The sequence below is a fragment of the Gadus chalcogrammus genome, chromosome 20 (assembly GCF_026213295.1).
Source record: "Gadus chalcogrammus isolate NIFS_2021 chromosome 20, NIFS_Gcha_1.0, whole genome shotgun sequence".
Lineage (NCBI taxonomy): Eukaryota > Metazoa > Chordata > Actinopteri > Gadiformes > Gadidae > Gadus > Gadus chalcogrammus.
In genome coordinates, this window is record NC_079431.1 from 1655148 (window position 1) to 1672042 (window position 16895).

At 51.6% G+C, this 16895-nt stretch overlaps 1 protein-coding gene across 1 annotated transcript in view; it reads left to right on the forward strand.

Annotated features, from left to right (window-relative positions):
• frmpd4 (FERM and PDZ domain containing 4) overlaps positions 1-16433 on the forward strand; it is a 25766-nt gene extending 9333 nt beyond the window's left edge. The window contains exons 3-17 of the mRNA XM_056580315.1: positions 649-809; positions 1379-1481; positions 3825-3870; positions 5096-5200; positions 7294-7401; positions 7833-7964; positions 8870-8989; positions 9410-9546; positions 10014-10140; positions 10322-10411; positions 10522-10704; positions 11026-11161; positions 11267-12289; positions 12735-13947; positions 14186-16433. Coding sequence (XP_056436290.1) covers positions 649-809; positions 1379-1481; positions 3825-3870; positions 5096-5200; positions 7294-7401; positions 7833-7964; positions 8870-8989; positions 9410-9546; positions 10014-10140; positions 10322-10411; positions 10522-10704; positions 11026-11161; positions 11267-12289; positions 12735-13947; positions 14186-15527 — 5026 coding nt within the window. The 3' untranslated portion in view covers positions 15528-16433. The remainder of the gene's footprint in view (positions 1-648; positions 810-1378; positions 1482-3824; positions 3871-5095; positions 5201-7293; positions 7402-7832; positions 7965-8869; positions 8990-9409; positions 9547-10013; positions 10141-10321; positions 10412-10521; positions 10705-11025; positions 11162-11266; positions 12290-12734; positions 13948-14185) is intronic.
• Positions 16434-16895: the final 462 nt, after the last annotated feature.

Below are 16895 nucleotides of genomic sequence, written 5' to 3' on the forward strand. Positions count from 1 at the left end.
CTGATTGGAAGCGAGTGTTTGTATTTAAAGGTCTGAAGCTGGACATGTTTAGGCCGAGGTGACCTGGGTGAACCTGGAGCTGACAGAGGATGAATGCACTTTATATATATCTATCTAGATATATACAACATGCTGCCTGGAAATACACTGGGCATACATTGTGTTGTGTTGTTATTTATAAAAGCCTGTTTTGCTGAGGTTGCCCATCTCTGCATCTCGTTAGTGAAGGCAGATGCGTTTGCCGATGTAAATGCTGCTAATTCACACATGTTCTTTGCCACGAGAAACAAACTCCTCTAGATGTTCTTCATTGCGCACATGTTATTTATCTATTTATCAATGGATCTATTTAAGATTTTATGAAGCATCCTTTTCCATATTATTGTTGTCGCTGTTGTTCAATGGATTAAACATGAGATTGTTTAAACATGACCTATTTGAAGCATACATCAAAGCGGATCATTTAGACACATACATTTGGAACAACCCCCCCCCCCCCCCCCCCCAATTGTTTCTTCACATCGCAGATCTCCAAACACGTAGCAGGAGGAGCCCATGCAGCGCTGCACGTCTTCACTCGGTATCCACGTCACCGCCGTCTCTCCCCGTCTCTCATCTCTCCCCCGTCTCTCTCCTCTCCCCCTGCAGCCTCCTCTCCCACTGTGGCTCCCTGGAGGAGGTGTGCCTGGAGGGGGACAGGTTCGTAGCCCCCGCCCCCCGGAAGGTGGAGATGCGCCGCGACCCTGTGCTTGGTTTCGGCTTTGTGGCAGGAAGTGAAAAACCAGTGGTGGTGCGCTCAGTCACGCCAGGTAAAGAGCGCCGCGTGGTCGTCTGACTCCTGTGACGGCTTTGCCCCTTGGGGGCCGTAGTCCGCCCATGAACACAGCGATCCCCCGGAGGAAGATGGTTTATCACCTTATCGATTGTAAAGAGCGAGCAGAGAGGAAGCAGCGTTTAAGAGCCGGGAGGGAAATGACCAAGAAAATCAAGAACAGGAGTCTGACCTTAAACACTGTGTACCTCTAATCACTGTGCTTCTGTGTGTGTGTGTGTGGGGCCTTGTGTGACGTTTTTATTGTGTGTGTGTGTGTGTGTGTCTGTGTGTCTGTGTGTTATGTGTGTGTGGTTTTCTGTGTGTGTATATGTGTGTGTGTGCGTGTTTCTGTGTGCGTCTGTATGTGCGTGTGTCTGTCTGTGTCTGTGTGTGTGTGTGTGCATCTGTATGTCTGTGTGTGTTTGCGTCTGTATGTGTGTGTGTGTGTGTGTCTGTTTGTGTGTGTGTGTGCGCGTCTGTATGTCTGTGTGTCCGTCTGTGTGTGTGTGTGTGTGTGTGTGTGTGTGTGTGTGTGTGTGTGTGTGTGTGTGTGTGTTTTCCCAGGTGGCCCCTCAGAAGGTAGGCTGGTTCCGGGGGATGAGATCGTCATGATCAACGAGGAGCCGGTGGGATCGGCCCCCAGGGAGAGGGTCATCGACCTCGTCAGGTGAGGCGCTGCCGGATAGATGGACCAGGATAGACCGGGATGAACCGGGATAGACCGGGGTGGACCGGGGTGGACCGGGATGGAAGAGGATAGACCAGTACAGACCGGGTTGGACCATGACCGGGATAGACGGGGGTAGTCTGGGATAGACCAAGATAACGCTAATGTTCGTGAGCCCCTCTCCGACCAACGTTGGAAACACGGCTTACCGTAGTTCATCAACCTCTCTCAAATGCTGTGTTTTGATTCGCTTCTCGTAATTCTCTGTAAGGAAGACAAAGGTGGTACTTCCCACCTGCCCTTGTGGTCACCACTCTCTATTTTGCAAGGAGCCATTTAATAAATAGCATTCACTACACATTAACATAAAGTCCTGCAATGACAGACATTATGCCTGCTTCCCTCATGTCAGAGGAACCAGCACGCCGCGATAGCACGCACTGCCATGCTAGTAGCAGTCTTGCTCCATGCGTCATGAATCAAATGTAGGCCAGTGTTAGTGTTTTTCCACGCGTCTTATTAGATCCATGTCACTGAGTCAACACAATGTCCGGCAGTAAGGACTGCAGCCTGGGCTGACCCGGGCTGAAGGCTCTTAAAGGACCAGGCCGGTCTGGGTGACCAGGTCTCCTGTAAGGAGCCCGGGCTGAAGGCTCTTAAAGGACCAGGCCGGTCTGGGTGACCAGGTCTCCTGTAAGGAGCCCGGGCTGAAGGCTCTTAAAGGACCAGACCGGGCTGGGTGAACACAGCATCTGGACCAGGTCTCCTGGCTGCACTCATACAACCTTTACCCATATTGTTCGTAAAAAATCACTTAGTCGTGCAGGTTCTGCCTAAAGAGCATTTCCTTGGAGCATTCTGGTGACATTTCGTCAAATACTTACTACTGCACTTTTAGGTTGTCCACACACTGTACTGACGGACATGTATTGATTCCATAAGACAGAGTGCTGTGTTGCCATTGTTTAGTTGCAGACGCGCACGCTAAATGCCCTTCGACAGGAAGGGTAACGGATGTTTTAGTGATTTAGCGTTAGCAAGGAGAGACGGTAAAGATGGGGTGTTCACATAGAGCACTATTGTACTGAGATCACTGTTCTCCTGTCCTCCTGTTCCATCACAGCTCCCTGAACCCTGACTGGGTGCTCTATGAGTGGGTGCTCTATGGCTGGGTGCTCTATGGCTGGGTGCTCTATGAGTGGGTGCTCTATGAGTGGGTGCTCTATGAGTGGGTGCTCTCCGAGTGGGTGCTCTGTGATTGGGTGCTCTGTTACTGGGTGCTCTATGCGCTGGGTGCTCTATGGCTGGGTGCTCTATGCGCTGGGTGCTCTATGGCTGGGCGCTCTATGGCTGGGTGCTCTATGGCTGGGTGCTCTATGGCTGGGTGCTCTATGCGCTGGGTGCTCTATGCGCTGGGTGCTCTATGGCTGGGTGCTCTATGGCTGGGTGCTCTATGGCTGGGCGCTCTATGGCTGGGTGCTCTATGCGCTGGGTACTCTATGGCTTGGTGCTCTATGGCTGGGTGCTCTATGGCTGGGTGCTCTATGCGCTGGGTGCTCTATGGCTTGGTGCTCTATGGCTGGGTGCTCTATGGCTGGGTGCTCTATGCGCTGGGTGCTCTATGGCTGGGTGCTCTGTGACTGGGTGCTCTGTTACTGGGTGCTCTATGAGTGGGTGCTCTATGAGTGGGTGCTCTATGAGTGGGTGCTCTGTTACTGGGTGCTCTATGGCTGGGTGCTCTATGGCTGGGTGCTCTATGGCTGGGTGCTCTATGGCTGGGCGCTCTATGGCTGGGTGCTCTGTGATTGGGTGCTCTATGGCTGGGTGCTCTATGGCTGGTTGCTCTATGGCTGGGTGCTCTATGGCTGGGCGCTCTATGGCTGGGCGCTCTATGGCTGGGTGCTCTGTGGCTGGGTGCTCTATGCGCTGCTCCACTTCTTATGACTTACAGCTCTAGTATAGTATAGTATAGTATAGTATAGTATAGTATAGTATAGTATAGTATAGTATAGTATCGTATCGTATTCTTGGCTCCTTCGCTGTATGGACCTAGTTGCCTATTGGAAGACAATCAATGTCATTGAAGACGTATGATTATGAATCGAATTGAAAGATTACCGGAAAATGGTGATAATACTGTTCTGTTCTGTTCTGTACAGGTATGTTGGATAAACCAAAACAAAGTCCACAAGTACAGCTGAATTACAACGGCAGATTAAATGTATGATAAATGAACATTAAACACCTCCTTATTAATGGTATTTTGTTTTTCTTTTGTGTCTGTGTGTGTCTGTGTGTCTGTGTGTCTGTATGTGTGTGTGTGTGTGTGTGTGTGTCCTACAGAAGCTGCAAAGAGTCCATAGTGCTGACCGTCATCCAGCCATACCCAGTGAGTGTTTCTTTCTCCATATTAAAAATTAAACGAGTTTCTTCAAGTAACATAATGGGGAAACGCCATTGCTAGCTTTTTAGTGGCATGTGTGTGTTTACGTGCGTGCATTTGCATGTATGCGTGGGTGCGTGTGTGTGTGCACTTATGTGTGTGCGCTTCTGCGTGGGGAGGATTGCACCGTGGACCCTGTGAACACAAGACTCTGTGTTGCTGTGACGACTGTGCGTCGGCACGGTCACAGCTTGCCTGGTTGTCACGGTGATATATAACGCCGGCGATGCACTCTCGCCGGCGTTATTCCCGCCGTAGCACCGGACCCGACCTGCGAGACCCGGGATAAACCCGGCATGTCAACACAGAGGGTCGAGAGCCGCAGCAGGCGGGATGGGCGAACTATTAGCGGGAATACTGGATGCACATATAGGTCACCGCGGATTAAAATGCCGTGTGAATCATCACAAAGACTTGCGGGGCATTTCCACTTCACTCTATTAATCTGTCGGCAGGGAGGGGCAGGGGGCGGGCGCCAATCCCCAAGTTAAGGCACCGCCTTTTTCAGCGCTGCGAAACTAATGACAGATATGTTATGCAGAGAGGATCCGCTCTCATTTAATCCTATGGATTTTCTATATTTTAAATACATACATTGAATTAACGGAATTGGGAATCAGCCCAGCGCTTTTCATTAGCTCAGGTTTTTTTCAGGTCGAGGATGTTAACTTTCTCTTGAAGACACAGGGGAGCCAGCGTGGCGGGTCCTTTAATGCAGCCTGTAGTTGCAGCCATTTGCCGCACATTGCACTGCAGGCTCAGCGGACACCACTGTACCCCCCCCCCCCCCCCTATCCGCACACAGAAGCACTGGAATTAAATCAACCCCTGGTCTGCAATGGAAGGCTTTGGATGTCAATGCTGCTATATTGAGAAGGTCTAACAGTTATCCCTCAACTTCTCTCTCTACCTCTTTTTTCTCTCTCTCTCTCCCTCCCTCCCTCTCTCTCCCTCCCTCTATCTCTCTCTCCCCCTCTCTCTCCCTCTATCTCTCTCTCCCCCTCTCTCTCTCCCTCCCTCCCTCTCTTCCCCTCCCTCTCTCTCCCTCCCTCTATCTCTCTCTCCCCCTCCCTCCCTCTCTTTCCCTCCCTCTATCTCTCTCTCCCCCTCTCCCCCTCTCTCTCTCTCTCTCTCTCCCTCCCTCCTCTCTCCCTCTTCCTTCCCTCGAAAGTCGCCCAAATCAGCATTCATCAGCGCCGCCAAGAAAGCCAAGTTAAAGTCCAACCCCGTCAAGGTTCGCTTCGCCGAAGAGGTGGTCATCAACGGCCAGATCCCAGTAAGTTGGATTGGTTTCCTCGCTCATATCCTCTGATGACCGTGTTCTCCCATTGAGGTGGAAGAGAACCCCGGTTCAGCTGTAATCAAACACCAGGAGATTGAAAAGGATGTATTTTGGGCGATCTCGGATTGGTCTGAGAAGTTAAGCCCTCTCTCTCTTTGGGGGGAATGTGGCTCAGGAGGTAGAGCGGGTTGGCCAGTAACCGGAAGGTCGCTAGTTTGATCCCCGGCTCCTCCTAGCCGAGTGTCGAGGGCTCCCTGAGCGAGACACCTCACCCTGACTGCTCCCGACGAGCTGGCTGTCCCCTTGCATGGCTGACACCGCCGTCGATGTGTGAATGTGTTCATGAACGGGTGAATGTGAGGTAATATAGTACATTGCTTTGAGTGGCCACTGGTCAGAGCAGCGCTGTATAAATGCAGTCCCTCCATCCATCCATCTCTGGCGCCTCCATCCTCCTGAACCGCCGCCCGGGCGGAGCTCCACACATCCGCCGTCGTCACGGCGACAGCCTCCGCTCTCGGCCCTGGTTACTCTCCGGCGTGACATCGAGGTGACTCCGATAAGTGACTCCGAAGTCACGATAAGCAACGCACGTCAGTTCCGAGCTCCGGGGATCGTTCACAGACTGGTTGGAGGACTGGCAAAAAGCTAGGACTTTGCAGCAGTTTTTGTCCAATTGATGGTATAATGTGAGCAGCAAAATGGCTCAGAGGACTACGTTGAAGATCACAGGAGACAAAACAAGGCGTTTTGGGTTCAGTGGCACGCTAAGGCAGGTCTGCAGCACAGCGCTGGCTGACGATGTCCGCACGCAGACACAGGCTTTGCGTGGGTTTGCCAACGAGCAGCAGGACTGCTGTCATGCACAGCCAAATACATGTAGGCAGAGAGAGAGTGTATGTGTGCGTGTGTGTGTGTGTGCGAGTGTGTGTGTTTGTGTGTGTGTACTTGCGGGTGAGTGACTGTTTTTGTTTGTGTATGGGTGAGTGCGTGTGTTTGTGTTCTTGCTGTTCGAATTGTGTGTGTGTGTGTGTGTGTGTGTGCGTGTGTGTGTGTGTGCTTGCTGGTGAGCTGGTTTGTGGGTGTGTTTGCGTGCGGGTGAGTGTGTTTGTGTGCGTGCATGCATGTGTTCTTGTGCAGGTTGTTCGAAGTGTGTGTGTGTGTGTGTGTTTGTGTGTGTGCCAAAGTGTGTGCTTGCCAGAGTTAGTGGGTGTGCGTTGTGTTTGTCGTTGGGTCCACCCCCTTCAGAAGTGCGAGCACATAGAGAAAAGGGTTTAATGAAGACGAATAAATGAACGAGACCTTTAGCGATGTGCAAAAAGAGGTCAGCAATTACCAATTCCATTATTATTAATGTGTTCATAACCCAGGGGCTGTGGGGCAGAATGAAGAGATCCTCAACCCATAGTCCCCGTTTCTCTGTATCCTCGATTGCTGCCTGTTCTCCAGATCGCCCTATCAGCTGCTCACATGTAAATGAGAGCAATTGAGTGTGATTGACAGATGCAGAGAGACATGACTCCTCAGAGTGGTTCCCAGCCCACTCTGCCCAACAGCTACGGGGGCCAATTTGGAGAAAGTAAGCTAGATTTGGAAAGTATCCAATCAAAATAATCCCACCCCTCCCTTCAGGCCTCCCACCAAAGCCACTCCCACAAAACACATGACTAGCTGGCCAGCTGTAGCGTCTGTCTGCCCAGCCTTGTGAGAGGCTATTCACCTACCGGGCTATCTAGATGGACAGGGAGGCCATCCAATGATTTCATTCGTGCTGAATGAAATGATTGGACAGGCTTAATACAGGCCGGCCACAGCCACGGATACCAGATGTTATTTATTTTTATGTCTGACCATTACGTTTATTGATAGCTGACGGGATGTTAAGAAATATGAAAGAATGTGCTTCTTAAATAAAATACCTACCCCTCCTTTAACAGCTGTACACATAAACACAGATTTTCAAGAGAGCGCAGCGTGGGCTTTTGGTCCAGAAATTAAAATAATATATTAATCCTAATGACGGAACATGTGTGATGGGGACGGTTAATTGTTCCATATTTTGTAATTGACTTTGTGTCATTCACCAGGAGACGGTGAAAGACAACTCGCTTCTCTTCATGCCAAACGTGCTGAAAGTGTACCTGGAGAACGGGCAAACCAAGTCCTTCAAGTTTGACCACAACACCTCCATCAAGGTAGGCTGCCTACTGCGCCCCTTACGTAACCCAAGGTGATGCAGAGTTTACTGTACAATTATTCATGACCATGCGGTGAGTCTGAATGACCCACAATCACCCCCATTTCAACCTTAATAAAGCATATTTTTATTCAGCCAAGACTCCAAATCCGTGGAACACACAGAGCTTGACAAGCGACAACACATCAAATATTCAAACACTTATTGTGTACATTTAAGGCTGCTCGCTGCTCAACCGGGTCTGGCTCACGGGCCATTAGACCGATTAGTTCACCTTTTTATCCCCGCTGCGGAGTGCTGACTGGCTGGAATGTGTGCGATGCACCCATGTGGCCCGCTATGGTTAAATAATACGTGTGTGTGTGTGTGTGTGTGTGTGTGTGTGTGTGTGTGTGTGTGTGTGTGTGTGTGCGTGCGTGTGGGGGGAAGGATGTCATCTCGACCCTGCAGGAGAAGCTGTCCATTAAGAGCATCGAACATTTCTCCCTGATGCTGGAGCTCAGAGCGGAGGGCTCGGCCAGCAAGCTGATGCTCCTCCACGAGCAGGAGATGCTGGCTCAGGTGAGGAGCTGCTGCTGCACGGGCTGGCCCAAAGAGAGAGGGGGAGGGAGAGGGAGAGAGGGGGGATGGAGAGAGGGAGGGGGGAGGGAGAGTGTGAAAAGAGAGGGAGGGGGGGGAGAGAGTGTGAAGAGAGAGGGAGAGAGAGAGAGGGAGGTGAGAGTAGGAGGGAGTCTGAGCGGGAGGGTGGGGGCCGGGAGGGAGAGGGAGGGGGATGGAGAGAGGGAGGGGGGCGGGAGGGGGGGGAGAGAGAGAGAGGGAGGGAGGGGGGGAGAGAGTGAGAAGAGAGAGGAAGAGAGACTGAGCTGGAGGGTGGGGGGAGGGAGAGAGAGAGAAAGAGAGAGAGAGAGAGGGGGGAGAGAGTGTGAAGAGAGAGGGAGAGAGACTGAGAGGGAGGGTCGGGGGAGGGAAAGAGGGATGGGGGAGGGAGAGAGAGAGAGAGAGAGAGGGAGGGGGAGAGAGGGTGAGAAGAAAGACGGAGAGAGACTGAGAGGGAGGGCAAGGGGGAGCGAGGGAGGGAGAGAGAGAGAGGGAGAGGGAGAGAGAGAAGTTGGCACAGACACTAGAGAGAAAGGAATATGGTCGCAGCTTTTAATTGTTTTTGGCCCCTGTTCATAGACAGAGGAGCAAGGGCGAATGTGATTGAACAAGAGAAGGATTGTCGGGGCAATGGGGGTAATGCTATTCAGAACCTTTTATCCACAAAATTAGCAATTAGCCTCCTGCACATGAACATATTAATCACTGTATGATACAGCGATGAATCTCTACCTTCTATTATTTCCAGACTTTTGGATGTGAAACCCTAAGCCATTTCCCCTGCACACATCCTCTTGAAGAAGAGGTCCTCATGTATCGTTTCCTCATGCCTCGTCTGTGACCTTTCAACGAGCGCTCTGTTGATCTAGGTGACCCAGAGGCCGGGAGCGCACAAGATGAAATGCTTCTTCCGAATCAGCTTCGTGCCGAAGGACCCCCTGGAGCTACTGAGGAGAGACGGCGTGGCTTTTGAGTACCTCTACGTCCAGGTGAACCCCCGCACCAGGCACACCCAGGGGTCCCTCATGGAGGGGTTGGGTGGGCTGCTCGGACTAGAGGCCGTACCATTGGCCCGGGCCATGGACACCCAAAAAGGAAATCTGCAGACCGGATTCGGAGATCAAATCCCTTTTCCCTGCCAATCGGTCACTCACTCACACACTCTACATCTCTCTCCCTCTCTCGGTCTCTCTCTCTCACTCGGTCTCCCTCTCTTTCTCCCTCCCTCACTCTCTCTCTTTACCTCTCCCTCTATGTCCCTACCTGTCTCTCTCCTCCCCCTCTGTTTCCCTCTCTCTCTTTCCGTCCCTCTCTCCCTCACTCTGTCTCTCTCCCTCTGTGTCTCTCTCTCTCTCTCTCTCTCCCTCCCTCTCTGTCTCTCTCTCTCTCTCTCTGTCCTTGTCCACCAGAGCTGCAATGACGTGGTGTTGGAGAGATTTGGGTCAGAGTTGAAATACGACACGGCCCTTCGGCTGGCGGCGCTGCAGATGTACATCCTCACGATCAGCACCAAGCAGTCACAGAAGGTTTCCCTCAAGTACATCGAGTAAGGACTCCTCATCACCTCGTCATCCTCCATGGCCCAAACTATTCACTCCATATTATCCAGATCATATTTCTTATATTCTCTTATTCTATATTTATTTAACTATCTTTTTTTGTAAAATAAATATAGAGGAACAGAAAGTAAGAAACACGATCCATCAAACATTTTACTGCTGCCGTAGAGTTGTTGCTTTATGGGATGAATAATCGCTACGGAGTGATTGAATAATTACAATAGTAGCCGGTTGATGAATCAATGCAGCACCTCTGGGAGAATGGATTGATGGGCGGCCAGGACTGATACAATTCAATTCAATTCAATTAAATTCCATTTTATTTGTATAGACCTCACCATTACCATTACAGTCTCAAAGGGTTTAACAGGCCAAATATCTATGACTGATGAGTTGGCTGATTGTTTGGTGCCGGGGTAAGGTGAGCTAATCAGTAAGGATTCTGGCTGGACAGGAAGGAGTGGGGCCTGGCGTTGTTCCTGCCCCCTGCGGTGCTGTCCAGCATGAAGGAGAAGAACATTAAAAAGGCCCTGACTCACGTTCTCAAGACAAACCAGAACCTGGTGCCGCCCGGTAAAAAGGTACGGTGGCCTCTACAGTACCTCCCTCCGTCTCTCCCGCCCACTCTCTCTTCTGGTCCCTCTCCACCCCCTTCTTTTTTCACCGTTACACACAGAAGGCCCTTGACTACTATATATTGGGCCGCTGGGTCAATGCTTTCTTAGTTTCCTGTCGTGACATGAACATCCCTCTTTCTTGCAGCTGACAGCATTGCAAGCCAAGGTCCACTATCTCAAGTACCTCAGTGACTTGAGACTTTACGGTGGACGGGTCTTCAAATCCATCTTAGTGGCAAGTGTCTCTTCCAAACCCTTGGTTTGAAGTCCACGTTTAGAGCCTGAATAAACAATATCGAAACCAAACACTGAGATGCATTGAGCCTGACCCTTCCGTATTTACAGCAAGGCGAGAAGCACACAGAGGTGACCCTTCTGGTGGGACCGCGCTACGGCATCAGCCACGTCATCAACCCCAAGACCAACCTCGTGGCTCTGCTGGCTGACTTCAGCCACGTCAACCGCATCGAAATGTACGCCGAGGACGAGAAGATGGTGCGGGTGGAGCTCCATGTTCTGGACGTGAAGGTGAACGGATCCTTTAGTGTCCGGTCCGGCTAGACCGGCGGCTCTGCAGGGGTTCGATAGATTCCTTGATCAGTCGTAGAACGTTTTCGTTCGTGGTAGTATGAGACGCTTTGGATTAAAGCAACCCCGAATGACGTCGCTAATTAGCTTTTCCCTTGAAATGTGGAAACAGATGCTACCCCTGTTTTCTACTCTCTGAGTTGATCTGCAGCACAATATTGAGCTCTTAGTGGAAAGCTGCTCTAGCAGTCATTATCACCTCATTCCGGCCCTGCATCCATTGTGTGCTCATTGTGTCCTGCTTACCCCTATCCTCCACAGCCAATAACTCTGTTAATGGAGTCTGTTGATGCCATGAATCTGGCCTGTCTGACCGCCGGCTATTACCGCTTACTTGTGGACTCCAGGCGCTCTATCTTCAATGTGGCACGGAGCGGCGCTGAGAACGCGGAAGCGAGTAAGTTTCAAACTCCACACGCGTGACAACATCTCCATACATCAAACCATTAATAACGTGAGAAATAATATGGCAGTTTCTAATCGTCCCGCTTCTCCTTTCCAGGTCACGAGGCGAGAGTGAAGCAGAACTACCGGGCCATCGAGTGGACCTACAGCACGCCCTACAAGGCAGCAGAGGACCGAGGCTGCGGTCAGCGGTGCGGCCCGGACTTCTCGAACCACCGCGAGTGTCACGATTACCAGGGCGAGCGGGGGCGCTGCGAGAGCGAGATCGAGCCGGTGTACATCTCGGAGATCCACCAGCCTCAGCACGCCGTGCACATGGCGCACAGGGTGGAGCGCTGCCGGACCCCGCTACCCCAACCCTACCTCGGCGCCCCCAGGCCCAAACCCCAGGACTCGGCCCGGAACGCCAAGGTGTCCTTCATATTCGGGGACCCCCCCCTGGACAGCGTAAACCCCCAGAATCTGGGCTACCAAAGACTGATGGACGAGCAGGCGGAGGCCATGGATAACCACAGCCCCATGTACGGGCGTCTGGAGGAGGAGGAGGAGGAGGAGGAGGAGTACAGGCTGATGGAGGACGCCGCGGAGGACGTGGGGGGCTACCGGTACGCCGGCAAAATCTTCGGCCCAAGGGAGTGCATCGAGGAGCCGCTGCTGAGGGACATCTGCTACGCTGAGACCACGGACGACGCAGAGGACGACGACGACGTCAGCTGCGAGGAGGACGCCTTCATGAGCGACGTGGAGAAGCCCACCTTCCTCTCGCTCTCGGGGTCCATCGACGACATCATCGACCTCACCTCCCTGCCCCCGCTGCCGGAAGGAGGCGACGAGGAGGACAGCGACGTGCTCCTGCACTCTCTCAACCTGGCCATCGCCGCGCCTCCTCCAGGGTTCAGGGACAGCTCGGACGAGGAGGAGCACCAGCAGGGGGCCCGGGCCGCCGGACCCCACAGGGGGGCCCCCAACGACATCCCCGTGTCCCTCATAGACTCAGTGCCCACTCAGAGGACGACGGGCCCCGGAGAGCCGCTGGACGACGCGGTGGTGTCGACCCTGCGGGCGCTAGAGCAGCTCGCTGCATCTGAGGACCAGAGTCCCGAGCAGTCCGAGAGCACAGGTCCTACCTACACCATCGTCACGTTCATCCATTAAGACCGCACACTAATGGAGCCATTACATTGATTTGTTGTGCTTGTTGTTGCTTTTTTCTTTTGGAATAAAGCCCCATTTTGTTCTCTGTTTCCATTTTGTCTTTTGTTTCATTCCCTTGAGCACATTTGTGTATTTTCCTGTCATTTTCATTTGGTTCATTGTGTTGTTGGACGTTTATGTTTGTGGTGTGTTATTTTTTTGCATTTCGCATTCAAGCAGTTTATTTTTCATCATTGTGAACTGTAAGTATTGACCCCATGAAAACATATGCATGCTATTTGCCATACTCATAGCAAAAAAATAAAACTTACAGCAAACCCTTTTTCTCTTCCACGCTTTCAACAATATTTATAATTGATCAGCCTGAGACAACGTCGTTAACGAGGTGTTTGTCTTCCTGTGGCACGCAGGGGTGGACATTTCCCGAGCCTTCAGTCCCGAGTCCTCGTCGGATTCTGGGAACGAAACCAACTCCTCTGAGATGACGGAGAGCTCCGAGCTGGCCTCCGCTCAGAGGCACTCCGAGAGCCACCTGAGGATGGTTCACATCGCCGAGGGCTACCACGGCAGGAGTGAAGAGAAGGCAGAGTTCATCACTCCCGCCGAGAGGGGAGCAGAAGACGTGGACTACAACTCCCAGGTTCCCCGGGAGGAGGAAGAGGAGGCCAAGTCTTCAGCCGTCGCCTCCTCGCAGATCCTACACTCCGATGGGGGGGAGATGGAACCAGAGACCATGGAGACCAAGTCGCTCACCGACTACTTCTCCAAGATGCACATGGGCTCTGTGATGAACCGGCAGTCAGGGACCCTGAGGGACCAGGACTGCAGGTTGGGGGGAGATCCTGGCCAGCCCTCCGACTCATCCAACGGGCCTTTCAAAGAGCTCCACAAAGAGGCGCTGCCTCATCTAGTGGGGAGGTACAACGGCTTCACCGCCAGAGACTCTCATTACATGAACCAACTGGACCTTGGGCGGACTCACCCCCGGGAGAAGCAGCAGCCATGGCAGCGTGCGCCCGGAACCAAAATGTCGGAGAGTCACTCCCCCTCGGAATGCTCGGTAGACTCACAGTCTTCCCACGCGGGCGTCCTGACGGAGCGGGGAGAAGAACGATGCCAGCCGCTAATTGCCCGTCAGCGATCCCCATCCGAGGGCGCCCGCAGCGACGCCGGCGGAGCGCAGGGTGGCGAGCAGCACAGCATCAAGGCCGCGGCCGCTGCTGAGCACGACGGCCAGCGTCTCTATGACTACCACCTGAGCAAGCGCATGTCGTCGCTGCAGAGCGAGGGAGGCGCCCACTCCCTGCAGAACTCGCAGTGCTCCTCCGTAGACGCGGGCTGTAGCACCGGCAGCAGCTGCTGCGCCACGCCCATGGACTCCCCGCTGTGCGCAGAGAGCAACTACACGCTGACCTCTGAGGGCTCCGGGCGGGGGGCAGCCTGCGCGGCGGCCGAGGAGAAGATGTGTGGCGCCGCGGGCCAGGGGAGGAGCGGAACCCCACTGGACCCCACGCTGCTTAGGAAGAGCCACACAGCCGAGCCCGGCTACGGGACCCTGAGGGAGGGCAGTGGCCACCGGGGGCCCAAGATTAAAGAAACCACAGGTAAAACTGAACTTAGGTTGTTTGCTTCTGTGTGTGCCATCCTTCCTCGTCGTCATCACAAAAAACTTGCGCAGCACTGCGGTGACATTTCTTCTTTTGCATTTAGTGTGTAATTACTACAACGCTGCATGGAGAGAGATTATGTATTGAGCCTACACTCATTTCTGAATTGAGACTAGCTTGTGTGTAACAATGACCCTCACAGTGTGCAGTTAAAGAGATGCTTAACAAGTGTCTTTGTTTTCTACTACCCCTAGTGTAGCTTGCACACAACTGAAGCAGGCATGGGAAGACGACCCCTCCTTAGCCCTCTGTAATGAGACAAATGCAGCCGCCACCACCACCACCACCATCTCCACCTCCACCACCTCCACCGCCACCTCACCACCGCCATTAAAGAGGACCACAGATACCAGTGGGCATTTACCGGGCCTGTACCCCTCCTCGAGAAAACCCCCACGTGAGTCGAGCACAGGCAGCCTCAGGAAACCGCGACGAGGGGGCGTGCTGAGGAGGAGCTGGAGCAGCATGACACCTCCAGGGGCGAGGGGCTTCGACCTCCTGCTGGAGAAGACCAAGGCCACGTTCACGGGGAAGAGCGGCGGCCAGGACGGCCTACCACAAGCGCCACCAAAACAACAGAGGAGATTCTACGGCAAAACATTACCCAAGAGCTGGTCCCAACACGCCGTGGACTCGGTCAGCTCTTCAGGCCGGAAGCTCCTGCGGGGGTCCGCGGTACTGCTTCCTCCGTCGGCCGCGCCGAGGCTGAAGACATCAGGCGCGTGGAGGTGTCATGCTCCGTTCAGCCACTGCTTTCTGAGGGACCATGTGAATAACGACGGCGATCCCGACGACAGGACGGTCCAATTCCCTTTTCCTCTATTAGCTGTGAGCCAGAAGCAACAGCAACCCACAAAGAACATCACTGGTGAAGAACAAACATCCTCCCTGAGGGCAGAACAACGAGGCGGTCCAACAAGCGCGGCCGCCACCCCCGGCAATCAGGACATGAGCCTCAAAGCCAGGCTGGCACGCGTGAGCTCCATGATGGGTAAAACCTACAGCCTGCCCTCTGGGTTTGAAGACGCCCGTAAGGACGCCTTAGAGATGATCGTTTTGGTGGGCTGGAGTCTCGGCCACGGGTCCGAGTGTGAATGCCGAGAGGGCGGTGAGGAGACCGGGCAACCAGGGGAGCACTGCGAGGCACTGCAGGTGCAGGCCAAAGCCCTGAGCAGCGCCTGCAGCCAGATGGCCCGTGAGCACGGCAGCCCAGAGGAGCTGCTGCTCACTCTGACACAAAGCTTCCACACGCTCTGCTGTCTGACGCAGGCTTGCATGTCGCTGGTGGAAGGCCTGAGCGCCGAGCGGCAGCGGCGTGAGGTGGTGACCCGGGTGGACGAGGTCGTCATGAACTACGTGTGTCTGCTGAAGGCTGCCGAGGCGGCGTCAGGAAGCAACTGCAATGACCAAAGTGTGAACGCACTGACGCGTCACTCTGCCGCCATGTCCGTCGTCATCCACAACCTAACGCACTCGTTGAGAACACTGATACACAAAGACACGGCCGCTCTGTCTCTGCTCTGCTCTGAGTTTTGAGTTAAAGCCATACATTTGCAACTGCGTCGATAGACTTTGCCTTGTGTATACAATACTTAATTATGTAAGTAAAACGACTCTGTTGATCATATTTCAACATTTAAACAATTATACCAAGACCTCTATAAAGAATATAAGTTAAACATGGCCTATAGTTCCCGACACCAATGCTAGATGGGATTATTTTATCAATGACCTTTTTGGGCTTTCCATGTGGACGGTAAAATATTTTAAGGTGTTCTTTAAATCAAAAAGCATTCATCAATTATAAAACTATCGAGAGCTCTCAAGACAAATCATTGCAAACAATGTGTTAAAAAATTTGAGATTGTTGACTTTTCTGTAGATTTCATGAATACTTTGCACATTATCACTGAGAACTTTCCATTTTTTGTCAGCACCCTCATTAAACATTTAAACTATGAAAACACAAGATAATCTTTCTTTGTTTGTCAATTAAGTTATTATGTTGCCTTTGATGACATTGTTGTTATTGCGATACTTATTTTACGTGTTAAAGTTAAAATTGCCTCATATCATATCCGTTAGAGTTGCGTAACGGAACTAAGGATAAAACGTTTAAAATGGAGTGCTTAAAATCAACTTTCTATGATTAAATCTATGATTTGATGAGGACTCTATGATTCATTGGAATTAAAACATGACCGATCAATGAACCCTAAAAAGGGAAGCAAAAAAAAGCTGCCTTCCGCAATTTGTGGATGGTTATATTATGATGAAGCTGCTGCAGGTTGATTTAGTGTGTTCTCCCACAAGAGAATGCATTTATTATCCAGTGCTATTGAATTGACATTTAACGACTTTTTGCTTTTTACAAATAATATCTTGCGGGTCTAGCACATGCACAAAGTTATTCAAACACTCATTTAAAAAATGACTACTTATTTCATCGCAAAAAAAAAGAAGAATACTACTCATATGCAATCACTCAAAATCTATTTCCGTGATTCTTCATTTGTCATATTTTCTATATTTTCATGTGTGTACTCTATAACATGTCTTATTCAACATTTCATTTAAATTTTCAGAATACAATAAAATGTAACCCTGAATTAAAGTTACGCTTCATAGCTTGGGGAACATTTGTCATTATTTTCTAATTGTATTTTTTATTATATTATAGTAATAATTGTATTAATATTATGCTTTATATAAACAAGACAAAGGCATCATTAATTCTCTTCAAATATTCGTATTGTCCAAATACACCATTTCATGTGTGTGTGCGTGTGCGCGCACGCCGCACGCGCATGCATGCGTGCGTGTGTAACCCGCATAATATTTTGCTGAAAATGCTGATACATTTCTTTAACTGATTAGTTCTTCTGCTTCATGTTATCTACAGAA